The sequence below is a fragment of the Pongo abelii genome, chromosome 7 (assembly GCF_028885655.2).
Source record: "Pongo abelii isolate AG06213 chromosome 7, NHGRI_mPonAbe1-v2.0_pri, whole genome shotgun sequence".
Taxonomy (NCBI): Eukaryota; Metazoa; Chordata; class Mammalia; order Primates; family Hominidae; genus Pongo; species Pongo abelii.
In genome coordinates this window covers 123360081-123374388 of record NC_071992.2, presented here as the reverse complement: position 1 = coordinate 123374388, position 14308 = coordinate 123360081, and the positions used below count along the sequence as shown (strand labels likewise).

The window sequence follows — 14308 nt, the reverse complement described above, 5'->3', positions numbered from 1 at the left end:
TGTTAAATGTGGATTTCTTGCATTAATTGTAAAATTTTTAAAATGTTACATTAAAATATTACTTACCTTGATTACTGAGATTTCTGACACCCCTTTAAGTTTTGCAACTGAGGCATTTGCCTCTCTCACCTCAGCCTAGTTCCTGCCTTGCTCCCTTCAAATACATCCCCTGCTCCTGCAAACTCCTATAGCCCAAGTCCAGCCCAGGACCTGTAGGTATATTTTCTTTTTTATTTTATTTTATTTTATTTTTTGAGATAGGGTCTCACTCTGTCACCTGGGCTGTAGTACAGTGGCATAATTATGGCTCACTGCAAACTCGGCCTGCCAGGCTCAAGTGATTCTCCTGTCTCAGCCTCCTGAGTAGCTGGGACTACAGGCACGAACCACCACGCCCAGTTAATTTTTGTATGTTTTTGTAGAGATGGGGTTTTGCCATGTTGCCCAGGCTGGCCTTGAACTCCTGAGCTCAAGCAAGCCACCTGCTATAGCCTCCCAAAGCGTTGGGATTACAGGCATGAGCCACCACACCTGGCCCTGTTGGTATATGTTGAATAGACTTTCTGTGTGCATCTGATATAATCCTAGATTTAGAGACACTACAGAAAAGGAGGACGGCCCTAATGGCATCATTTGTAGAGGAACTTTACATTGATATTGACCTGGCAGAAGTATTTCCACGTCCCTTTAAATAAGCAGTTTTAGGAAAGATGTGGTAGTTTAAAAATGTTTCAAATAATGTGAGGAGCTTTTAAAATTAATTTATCTTCTTTCTTTCCTTTTATACCTCCTTTAGGAAGGAAAGAGAGGGAGGGACAAGACAGAGTCAGGAACAGGGCATTGACACAATTTGAAGGCATCTGCTAGGACTGGAGTGTGCATTCTTTGTCTGGAGAATGACAGGTTTAGGTGCACAGCTCGCAGACTCATGTCATAATAAGGCCCAGCTAGACACATGGGTCATTGTGATTCAAGATGAATTGAGCCTTCACAGTTTCTAGAGGACCACCAGAGTAGTAGTAGTGGAGTTGAAAGGATGAGAACAATCTGTCTCTCATACAATCTGGGTTCTGGGTCATTTCATTTCCTCAGAATGGTTTGACTCACCCTCTCCTTAATTTTCTTTGCAGAGCAGCAGAATCAGAATAAAACTACCTGGGTTTGAAACCCCACTCTTCTCTTGGTTCCTGTGTGAACTTGGGCATCTCTCTGAAGCTGAGTTTTCTCATTTGTAAAGTGATGATAACAATTTCTCCTTCAATAGGTGGTCATGATATCCGGAAAGGCTAGCATTACCTAGTGTGATAGGCGTTCTATAAATGTGTGATAATGAGTCTTTCTAAACTATGTCAAGAGAATTTTGCACATTTCTAATTGTTTTTTGTCAGGTGATCCATCAAGGCAGGTATCTTTTACATGCCTATTAGTTATTCTTAATTCTCCACAATATCTAAGACCTTGTACTTAATACTAACCTTGCACTTACAGATATTGGAGATAAAATATATGAAGCAACTAGCACAGGAGAATATCCTAGGGTTTTAGGACACAGAAGTCCTAAAACACAATGTGTTTGTTCAATTGCAGTTTCAATCTCAAACCAAAATAATATCTGAAAGGCATGTAAAACATTAGCTGGTAGAATGTAAACCTTTTTTTTTTTTTTTTTTTTTTGAGACGGAGTCTCGCTCTGTCGCCCAGGCTGGAGTGCAGTGGCGTGATCTCGGCTCACTGTAAGCTCCGCCTCCTGGGTTCACGCCATTCTCCTGCCTCAGCCTCCCGAGTAGCTGGGACTACAGGCGCCCGCCACCACGCCCAGCTAATTTTTTGTATTTTTAGTAGAGACGGGGTTTCACCATGTTTGCCAGGATGGTCTCGATCTCCTGACCTCGTGATCCACCCGCCTCGGCCTCCCAAAGTGCTGGGATTACAGGCGTGAGCCACTGTGTCCCGCGGTAAACCATTTGTTAAATTATTCTTGAAAAAATATTTAACGACAAAATAAAACTTTAAAAAGTTCTTTGATTCGTGATTGAAGTTTGAAATATTTTCATCTTTTATCTTAAGGTACTAAATCAAACTTCTCGACTTGAGATACAGCTGCTGGAGAATTCATTATCAACCTACAAGCTAGAGAAGCAACTTCTTCAACAGACAAATGAAATCTTGAAGATCCATGAAAAAAACAGGTGAGGATTGCTTTATTCCAAAAATGTTTCTGTGTGTACTTATTTATATCCTTCGCCTCTATGCCAACTCTTAAATAAGGTTGAGGTGCTTTACAAAAATGAAATATAGAGACAATTAATATTAATATACAAATAAAGGAGAGCTTAAGGTAAATTCAGCTAGTATGTCAGTAATAAATTAATATTGTTGCTGATACTCTTGAAATATTTGCTTTATATAACTTTTAGCATTAATTTCTCTAATGGTAGTAGTTCAAATCTCACCACATCTACAAAAATTTGATTCTATGACTAAATAAAGTGACATAAAATATTGACATTTTTCAGCAGAATCAAAACCTATAACAACAGAGAATAGAGCCTCTTAAATTCCTACTCAAACCCCAATTCTTAGGCTTTTGCAAAGCTACAGGGTTGTTGAATTCAGAAATACAGCACTAGAGAGAAGGAAAATGTATATTTTTTCTAGAAAATAATTTACCTATAAAGCTGATCAAGGGTTTGGTTTTTTAGTTTTCATTTACAGCCATTTACCTTGGACATAGTAAATTTCTTTGGTTAGCTTTGTAGATGTCATCACACCATCTTGTTTTATAAATTATGAATCATTTCAGTTGATTGAATTGGAACTTAGACATCTTGAATGCTGGGACAATGAAAGAGTGTATTATTTTGAAGTCATTAACATTGATGATGAACAATTCAAAACACTGACTTCCTTAGGACAAGTTTCGTGCATTAAATTGAATTTTCTTCTGGGTATCTGGATAACTTGTAGAAGGTTCAGTTCCTATGCATAATATTGAGGTAAAGACCATTGTATTGATAGAAACTGGTTAAATGCCATTGAATTGGTGGCACTAGAGTTCCCTTTGTATTCCACACCAGGAAGGCACATAAGAGGACTGCTAGTTCTGTTCTTTACAAGTGAGGGAACAGAGACTCAGTGGAAGGGAGTTACCTGTCCAAGGTCACACAGCTTGCTAGTGGCAGAAATTGGAATGTAATTTAGGTGTCTTTGCTGCTAGTCCTTATCTTTCCATTATAACATATGGCCTCTTCATATTATCTACAAACTAAAAGAATTTCCCAACTTCATGCTAAAATTAGAGCATAATGCAACAATTACAATTAAACTTCTGCATGAAAAATACAAACCTGGCTGTTGGTTTAGAATGTGAAAGGGGTCAGTCATGCTGTATGACTTGTATTTCTAAGTGTTACATTTATTTATCCTTGTACTGTGACAGGGGGTTAACTGTATAACTACAGATAAACTTGACAGGACTTGACCCTTATTGCATGATTAAATATTCTAGAACTAACAATCCTGTTGAAATATACCATTTATTCCCCTGCAATTTCACAGTAACCAAACCTATACATGTATGTAATAGGTATGCTTCAACCATCCCTTAATCTAGGGTCACCCCTTTATGGTTTAATTTTGTCACCAAAAGTGAACCACATTTACAATCATATTTCAAGATGCTATTTGTGAAGGCTTTGTCCAGGAATCATGGAGAAGTAAAACAATGACAATTTTCCCTTATTTTTCTGAGTCGTCGTTTGGTTTTATAATTATACAAATAGCACATTTATTATGGCATAAGGACCAAAAAAACACACAGGAAAATTAAAAACCACAGCTTTATCATACAGAAAGAGCTGCATATTTTGCTGAAGTTTATATATATAAATACCATTTTCACAAAAAGTTCTGTCATACCTTACGCACAGTCTGTAAGTCTGACTTCTTTGGAGATAGATGTCATTTTACATTAATAAAATATTATCTAATATTCTTAATAACTGCATATTTCATTTTACTGGTATAACCTAAAGTGGTTTGAATCCATCTCTCAGTAGTTATGTTACCACCTGATTTATTTCTGAAAGAGTTGCCAGCATGAATTTACGTTCTTTAGTTCTTCTCTACTGATCTGCATATTATGTCTTTGTCTGTATCTGACCCTTGAGCTGTCGTGATACCATAACATAAACTGGGAGGCCTGAAAAGTCTCCTCCCTAACTGCAAAACAAATGCCATCCTTATGCACCCCTTGTACTCAGGTACTCTGTCTCTTTCTCTTTTCTTCCCTCCTTCTCATATTTATCCTTCCTTCCTTCCTTCCTTCCTTCCTTCCTTCCTTCCTTCCTTCCTTCCTTCCTTCCTTCCTTCCATCCTTCCCTCCCTCCCTCCTTTCTTTCTTTCTCTTTCTTTCTCTTTCTTTCTTTCTCTTTATTTCTTAAAAATGTATCCTTTCTATCTTAATTCTGTATCATTTCAGATTTTCTTGTCTTCCTATCATGATTTTTATGCAGCATCTGGTTATCATTTCCTACTATAGAATTCTCACTATGAAATATTATATTTTAAAGGCACCTGCTTAAAAGTTGTTCTGTCTGCTCTATCAGCAAAAGTGAGTTAGGGTGCAAGCTCTCAAAAGAGCTCCATTCTGGGTCAGGTAGAAGGGGCTTCCATGCACTTCAGTATCTCAAGGGAATCTGACTTCTGATCCCAAACATATTTGTGCCTTCAGCTGATGAACTTTCCCCCCCTCATTAAATTCTCATTTCAACAGAAAACTCAGGTTTTCTTACATGTGTAAATCACATCATTTATTGCTAATGTTAATTTTTTCAGGATTATAGCAATTTCCTTTGCTAGTCATATAGGTATTTCACTACAAATTGAGAGATTTGGGTTTTAATTGGAAATTCATTTCTGTGCTCACACAGACAAAAACTTGCATGCATCTTATACTTCTATTCCACATCTCTTTCTTTTTTGACAGTGGACCCCTCAAGTATGGCATTGTCTCACATGTGCTTCTGGGGTATTTTTCTATCAATTGCTATGCCTCCTGGTATTGCTGTATCTCTATAGTTATCTGTCTATCTTCTTGTCTGAGGGCCTAATGTGTGTGATGGAGTGTTGGCAGAACATCTATTCTTAAATTAGACGTAGTCTTCCATAAACAACTTAAAAAAATAGAAGTGTTTTTCTTTATACAAATAAAAAATACCCATTTGTGATACATAGCATACTTTCCCTATTCTGTTTATTGTTATTGTTTATTTTCATATGTGCAATGGAATTAGGGGAGCTCTGCCAGGCAATTTCTATTGCAACAAGGAAATGTGCTCCTCCTATGTAAATGGAGAGAGGTTCAAAGTCAAGCATGAAGCTGTTTATGTTTTAAAAAAATAGTTTATCGATTACCACTGGTTATTCCTTATATGAATCTTAATCCTCCAAATGCAACAAGAAGCTATTTCTACATTAAGGCATTTCTGAAATGCAGCAACAACATGCCTTTAGTTGGTCAGGTCTGGTTTGGATCAGCTAATACACTTTGCGGGGGGGATTATCTAAATTAAGCTTTGTTTCCTCCCCAAGGAATGTCAGGGGTTGTGTCTGGGTGTGGGACTTACCAGATTTCAGTAAGATGGGGCTTCAGCCGCCAAGTCAGTGAGCTGGCCCTTAGGAAGGTCCACCACCACTTTGGCAAAATGAGGATGAATATTTTATGGTTAGGATTATACTACACAAACATGCTGAGAGGTCCTGCTGATTTACATCCTGACAAATTAAATGCATCACTTGTAGGATTGGAAATGGATTTTTGGCCTCATTAGATTCACTTCTCTATCCCCTACATGGCCAGAAGCACAAAGCAGAAACAGGATTAGCAACATTTGCTCTGCTGTTTTGTTTTCCTAACAGTCCAGAGGGAGTCACTCTAAAAAGCTTCCAGTTTGCTCTCTTCGGGCAATATGTTTTTCTTTTGTTGGATGCTACCCGAATCTTAAAACCTGGTTTTGTTTCTTACCTCAAAGAAACAACACTTGGGAGTAAGGAATCTGTAACTCACCCATATCATTGGAATTACACAACCAAGAACCTAAGTAAATGGGAAACATTAATATTTTACCTTGCCCACAAAGGGAGTGATATGAACACAAAGTAGGACATAAAATGTAAACTTTCACTAGTTTCCTCCAGTATGTTTCCTACTGCTTTCTAAAACGATGGAATAGAGGTGTACAGGAAATGATGTCCTAATGCAGTTTCCTTCAGTTGAACCAAATATGTGACTGGGTCTGTTAGTCGAAAGGTTTGGTCAACTGGCCAGTTTTCCCAGCACCTGCCCATCTCTGACTTAACCCCAACTTTTTGCAAGGCGGAAGCAAAGCCAGGCAAAAGAATATTCCAGAAGGAGCCCTTCTGCCTCACCAGGGTATACAGGAAGGGAAGTCAAAACCCCATGTATACAAAGATGGAGCACATGGACTTTCTTGATTGTGCTGAGTATGCAGAGTGAAGATTAAGGAAGTCTTCAGTAAGACCGTTCAGAGTGAACTGAAATGAGACATGTGATGGCCATTCCTACATAGTTTGAGCAATACTAGCTGCCGCCTAGCTACTAGTACAAGGTAAACATCTGTGCCAGGTGCTTTAACTTACTATTTTCAATCCTCCAACCAATCCTGCAAAGTATGTATTATTATTTCTATTTTACACTTAAAAAAAGCCCTGAGGCTCACCGAAATCAAGTAAGTTGCTTATGACCAAACAGCTAAGGATATGGCAAAATTAGGGTTCGAGTTCATGATGATTCTCTGCCTTAATTATTATAAAAATATTTTTGCAATGCGATGAGGCCTCAAGTATAATTGATGTAGTTGTCAAGTTATTCTCTTAAAACAAACAAATATTCATTTGAAGAAAGGGGTAGACCAGTTGTTTTTGGCCTGTCACTATATAGGTCATTATTTAGTCCTTCTAATATTAGAGCAGAAGATATAAACTATTTATTTTACCTTGAGAATTCACTGAACTTATTTGACATGCTCATCTATCTTCTAGCTGGAGTTATGGGAAGTTATTAAGTTAATTAATTTTAAGTGATTGAAGCATGTGCAACTTCAAGATACCAAATTATGCCTTACCAATTATTGTAATAAAATACAGTATTGATGTTTAATGCTTAATATGCCTAAAGAAATGAAAAATGAAATCATAGTCTTTTAAATTAAAGCTATCTTTCATTTGATAAGTTATTTACAAAATGCTAAAGTAACTTGCTAACTTCTAACATTAAACTAGGCTGAATTATATTAGTTGTTTATAACAAGGATAAAAAAGGTGACTTTTTGAATTTATATTATTCTAGTCTTTTTCTTGTAAATAGAACACCTACATACTAGAATGTTACCTTTTTTCCATGTTAATTTTTAAAATAATATTTAATAGCATATAGCATTTTCCTTTTTTTAAATTATGATAACCATAGTATCTTGGCATGAAATACAATTCTGATCAAATTGGAAATCTAAGCATCATCTTAATTCTTCTCTCTCCCTAATCCCCCACAACTCACCAATCACTGTTGATGCTATCAATTCCATCTTCTAAATATTTTTCTGATCCATCCCATCCTTTCCATTCCCACTGACTATGTCTTAGGTCAAGCTGCCATGAATTCTTGTCTAGGCCACTGCAATGACCTCTGGGTTTAAGCTATGTGCCACTCCAATCCTTATCCAGAAGCTGTGCCAAAGTCTTCTTTCTAAAAGCAAGTCAGACTATTTTCCTCTATTAATTCCCTCTCAACCAAATGACGATTCTCTATAACTGACAGAAGAAAGTTCAAGTTCTTTAGCACACGATACAGTCCATGGTCACTATAATCTTACTTTTGCAGACTTACTTCCAATAATCTTATTTTTTAGAGGATACACGCTAGTAGTTAAGAGCATGAGCTCTGAGGCCAGACTGCCTGGTTTCACTTTTCCTTGCTTCCTGGGATAATCGACTCAGTCACATATTATTTGTGTGACTTTGTGCAACTTACATAGATTCTATGTGTTTTGGTTTCCTAATTTGTAACATAACAATGACCATAATTGTACTGTATGAAATTAAGATGAAGATTGAGTTAATGTGTGTAAATCACTGAGAACAGTGCCTGACATGAGCAGCAGTGTTTAATCATGTTAGTTGTTAGTATGACACTGAACACATGATGTCATTTCAGACATATTTGATGTTTGCCTGACAGTCCTTATTCAACTCACAAATTTCTATTCATCCTTGGAAACTCATTGCATGTGTCAGCTTCTCTAACACTCCGTCTCTGGCTCTACCAGATAGATTTGCTCATTATGACCTATGTGATAGCCCTGTACCTGTTTCTTCCCCATAATTTCACTTACCTGATCACATTATAATATATGTATGTTTGTGTGTGTGCATGTTTATTTATCTATATCCATACTATTAGGCTGTGACCTTCTAGGTCACAGAGAATGTGTTTTATTTTCATTGTCTTCCTGCTCCTGGGCACAATTTTCTACACATAAGCATATTTAGTATGAAATGCATTTTGAATGTTAAATGAATAAGGAACTGGGAAATGTCCCAATAGCTCTAACCCAACAAATGCCATTTATCCATACGACACACAGAGACTCACACACACACAAAGACTCTCACACACACACAACTAATAAAAATACTTTTCGTGGAAAAGACAAATCATATTGTTTACATTAAATATTGTAAATCCATTTATTGTTTTTAACATGAATAAAATAGAGATTGTGTTTATACCACTATTCTGCATTGCCAAAAGCCCATTGCATGGCGCTCAATGTTACTATTGTATACTCTGAGGTTCACTAATTCAGCCCACCTTTAAAATTTCTGGATAGCATTTGCACAGGCCATTCTAGACCTATGACTGTTTCCTCCATTTCTGTGATAAATAAAAACAAGTAAGACAAACTTGTTGTATATACATGCATATTAAATTATATACATGCATATACAGTTGTAAGTCAAATTTCCCCCAATTCCACACCCCTACACCATACTACCTGCTAGCAGAGAATCATCGTTAAGAGATTAAATTCAGTGCTTACTCTTCCAGATGTTTTCTCTAAACATACTAACATATGTGTATACATAGAGTGTGCATATTCATGTGTGTGTTTACACAGACGTACACTCATATGTAATTGCACACATGCACAAGTACTTGTTTATATGATATGTGCATATATGTGTAGATTATTTTATCGTTGGGGTTTTTTCTACTATTTATTTCATAATAATTTGTCATAGATATATTACATATATAACCATAAACAGATATACATCATTCATTTTTAAGAATGAGTAGCAATCTATTTTTATAGATGCACTATAATTTATAACCTATTATAAGTATTATTTATATTAATAAATATATAATTTATCAAAACTATAATTGTTGACGTGATAATTTAAATTTTTTATAGATATTCACAAGTTATCTTCACATTTTACCTTCTCCCTAAGAGTGCCTGGGATTTCAAATTTCCCAAAACTTTGCTAGCCATCTAATTAATCTCAGCTCCTTGAGAAGTTAGGTTGTGCATGTTTTTGTGTGTATTAACCATTTGCATTTCTTCTGTGACTAGATTTCTTTTTCTGTGACTACATACTAGCCTATTTATGTATGTTTAACATTTTTTCTATTATATTGTTTATCCTTTTTTAAATTAACTCATATGAACTCTTTAATGGATATTAAAACTTTGTAATATATGTTACAAAATTTTCTCTAGTTTATTATTTATTGTCCAACTTATTTTTTAATAGAAACATTACATCTCTGTGTTATGAAATGTATCAATCTTTTTTCTTCTTAGTTGCTGGTTTCTATAATACATTTAGCTTATTTTTCTTTACCCCAAACTTTACATTTATTTGCTAATATTTACTTATAGTATCTATGCTTCTGCTCCAAATTTGAATTTCCAAACAAATATGATTTCAGACTTTGAGAGGAAATTTATTGCGTTCCAATTAGACACGTAAAGTATAAATTTAACCTGAACTAAATCTGTGTGTATTCAAATGGGGAGAAAAATCACTCTATACAAACGCATATTTGCAACACATGTTGACACCGTACATATTGAAAATAGTGGAAAATATTGAAACATCCATAAATAGATTCAGACAGATAAAAATGAGGTTTCTATATTTTCAACATCTTCCTCCTTGTTTGAAGGGCTATATTTATACTCATAGAGCTTAGGCAACTGTCACCACTGTGAATTCATTGGCTGCTATGTTAAGAACTCTATTGTGGGAAACAATTTGAAAGGGATATCCTTTTCTGTGAAAGCTTCAAGATATGTTCAATGATTTGAAATATTTCCAATAAGATGTTGGAGAAGGCAGTGTAAAACAGGGGTATGGAGAAGTCTACCAGAAACTTCAAATAGGACTTGCTGTACACTCATTTAGAACCTTCTATTAAAGTTCGAGGCACAGATTATTTTGTTTATTTTATTCGTTAAAGCGCACCTCTGCCTCAAATAGAAGCTAAGTGCCAGAATTTTATGCATGTCTCTTCTCAAAGTGTTTCCAGAAAGATGGGAAACAGGAAGTCCTGAGACTCCTGTGAGAAACTCTCTCTCCTCGGATTTCTAGCTCCATTTGTATAGATTTAGGTGCATGATTTCATAAAGTGTTGTTCCATGGAACCCTAATCCTAAAAGAAGCATCTTAATAAAAACTGTTTAATATAGGCTTCCCTAAATCTTAACAATGAAACTCTTATTTTGCTTCAAAGAATATACTGAATATGCTCTAGGAAACAGTGCACTGGTGTTCAGTCACCATCCAGGTTTTGTGTTTAAAATGCAAACCTAAGCTAAACATGTAGCTGAGACTGTCATGAGGGAAAATCTGACTACTTTGACTACCTAACTTTAGGACACTGGGGCTGCAATGTTGTCCTTCAGATCAACCTCTCTATATAAAGATCCCCATGCTAGCTGAGGTGGCCACTCCCAACGGACCTGGATAACGAAAATAGTAAAGAATCAATGAAAGGCTTCGGGGACAAAATTAAATATGAGCAGTATATTAACAATATAATTAAAATTAACACATAAATTTAATGGAAGAGGTATTAAGACAGGGTAGTATTTAAGAAAATTCTAGTCCAGATGTTAAAAATCGGCTTGACAAAGTAATTCTGTTTTTATACGTGGGAAAGATAATAAGGTTCAAATATTGTGAAGGATAAGCTCCCAGAACAACTAAATGGGAGCAACAAATATTAAGGATATGTGAAGGCAGTGCCTTGGTTCCTGGTATAACATGATGAATAAAAGAAATAGGAAGAGATTATAGTGCGTTAAGTCAAAGAGATGAGACTGTACGATGTTCATTGACACAGCAGTGGGATGTCTTGAGTAGATTTCCAGTCTAACAATTTAGAAGACATGGCTTTTTATTCCTGGTTCTGACACTTAATATCTGCATGATTTTGAAGAAAACATTTGATTCTTACCTATCCATGAGGGTCTGTAACATCTGCTCAGTCTATGTTACTATATTGCTTTAAGAATCAAAGGAGATAAAGGTTTTAAAATGCTATATAACTATAATGGTGTGTTACAAGAATAAGATAATAAGTAGAGATGGTATATAGAGTTTTCTGGCAAGTGAGGTTTGCATTGAAACCATTTTGGAAGTAATGACAAGGAAGGGCTGACTTCCAAAGTAGATACTAGCCAATAGATGGGAGGAATCAAAGAGAAGAGAGCAGTCTTTTGGAAGCCAAATATGAAGAGAAGATGAAAAAAAGGGGTGAGTGTAGTCAAAAGAAATGGAAGGGTCAAGAAGAGATCAGTCTTGCCTGAAGAAGTCTAAAAAGTTGTCATTAATATGAAAAATGTCCCTAATAAATAAAGTTGGTAGATAATTACTGAAGTACGAATGTTATTAAGGGCGCTCCGAGTGAAGAAATGTGATGAGAAAATGATGAGAAGAGATAATTAACTGGTAAGACTTGCCATTAGAGAAATAATGTAACATGTTTCCAATTTGCTTGTAGTTGTTATGCATATTACTTGGGTTTTCAAATCCTGTGGAATGTCTGTGCTGTAGAGTAGGCTTCTTAGTTCCATGGACAGTCTCTTTTTCACATTACATGCACTGTCTATTCTAAGATGACAAACTATATGGGTATCTTTTGATACCTGCTAGTAAGGGAGGATTAAAGGTTGTCTGATGAATTATGAAAATTAGTGTTCTGTCTAACATGCTAATGTACGTTATATTATATATTATACATATTATCTATTCCTTTTACTCAGAAAAGCAGATCTTTTCCACAAGCCAGTGTCCAGAATTGTTTCCTTTAGTACCAGGACTTCTTTGATCAACCTTCCTTCCTCAGCTCTTTCCAAATTATCCTGAAAAACAAAACAAATCAAACAAGCCCAGCTTCCTTACTGACATCTCAGATAGCAGCCATCTCTGTGCATATGTCTGCTGGAACAAGGAATACATCAAAAATAAACAGTAGAAAAACACTGATGCAAAAATTTTTTTAAAAAAGTATTATGTCTGAAACAGAAGTTTCTTATAGCTTCTGCATTTTCATTTGAGGTTTTTATTCTCTAAAAATAAACCCTAGAGTAGGAATAGTGTCATTTTATATTTTACAGAATTATTGGCACTTAGCAACCAATAAATACAAATTATAACTATAACATGATATTTTCCAATTCAGAATGTTACCTACTGATTAGGAAAACTGAAAGGCCAGTGCTCATCTTATTTCAAGGACAAAATGGTAATTCGGAATTTTTATCCAGTATTATATGACTATAACGTTCAAATTTTGATATATACATGCTTGTCAGTTTAATAGGTAATGCTAAGTTTTCTCACTAGTAGACTATAACGCCTATGAATTTAAAAGACAATTTTCTTATAAGTTAACAACTCTAAATTCTGGGCATCTTGCCTCTGATCATTACCCCAGGAGTAGCAAGAAAAGTAAATAAAAAGTAAACAGAGAATAAGCTAAGACACTGGTCATGGTTAATTCTCAGATCTGAAGGCCAAAAATTAATGGGCACGGAGAAGATCTCCTTTGACGCCTACAGCAAGTACTCTAATCACTTAACCAGTAGGTGGCATGAAACTTTTAACCAATAAAGACAATGGAGAAGTTTTTTGTTTTTGTTTGTTTTACCACGAACTTCTCCAACAAAAAGTTAGTGGCAAAGAAAAAAAAAACATGGTAAAAGAAGATGAATCAAACCTACCCCTTACAGATGTTGTTTTTCATCTTACACTGCTTTCCTTGCCTAAGTTTTTCATTTCCAAAAGAATTTTTAAAAAATAAGTGATCATCACAGTTTCCCTATATTACTGTACTCAAGCTCTATCTAAATTGGGTTTACTTTATGATCGGTACAGGGCAGGGCTCCTTTCTCCCTTGGTGCTGGTAGAATGGAAGCAATTCAGAACAGAAATGGGACTTCTCTTTTACTGCGGAAGTCACACAGTTTCTGCTAATGGGTCTCAATGAGAAACTTTCTTATGTGAATGTGTGCACACTACTAAAGGTGTTATAAATTAGTAGAGTCTTAGAAGCCTCAGGTATTTTTTGGGCTTGACTTCACAGGCAGCTTTCCTGCCATATTCTTGGAGTACAAGTTTGTTGGCAAAGATTTGGAATGCCCAGGAGTAGTTCTGGCCACAATTCGTTTTCCTCTTCCTCTTCTTTTAAACAATGGAAATGTATTCTCTGAATATTCTGGAGGCTGAAAGTCCCAGATCAAGGTGCCTGTAGGGCTAGGCTCTCTCCGAAGGCACTAGGGAAGACTCCATTCCAGGCCTCTCTCCTACCTGCCAGTAGTTCCTTGGCTTGAGGCAGCATTGCTCCAATCTTTACACAACCTTTTCCCTGTGCGCACATCTGATCTCTCAACATTTTCCCTTTTTATAAGGACACCAATCATAATGGATTAGAAGCTCATCCTCCTCCAGGATGACCTCATCTTAACTAATTACATCTGCAACAACTCTGTTTCTAAATAAGGCCATATTCTTGAGTTCCTGGAGGTTGGGACTTCAACACACACACACACACACACACACACACATATATATATATATTTTTTTTTGGTTGGGGGGCAAGCATGGGCGGGCCATAACTGAACTCATAACAACCACTTAAAACAGTACCTGACACTGGCCGGGCGCGGTGGCTCATGCCTGTAATCCCAGCACTTTGGGAGGCCGAGGCGGGCAG

General features: G+C 36.1%; 1 protein-coding gene across 4 annotated transcripts in view; it reads left to right on the top strand.

Annotated features, from left to right (window-relative positions):
• The window catches only part of ANGPT1 (angiopoietin 1), a 254472-nt gene that overhangs the window by 166526 nt on the left and 73638 nt on the right, over positions 1 to 14308 (top strand). For all 4 annotated transcript variants that reach the window (XM_009244024.4, XM_002819347.6, XM_063726788.1 and 1 more), the window contains exon 3: positions 2068 to 2189. In XM_009244024.4, coding sequence (XP_009242299.1) covers positions 2068 to 2189 — 122 coding nt within the window. The remainder of the gene's footprint in view (positions 1 to 2067; positions 2190 to 14308) is intronic.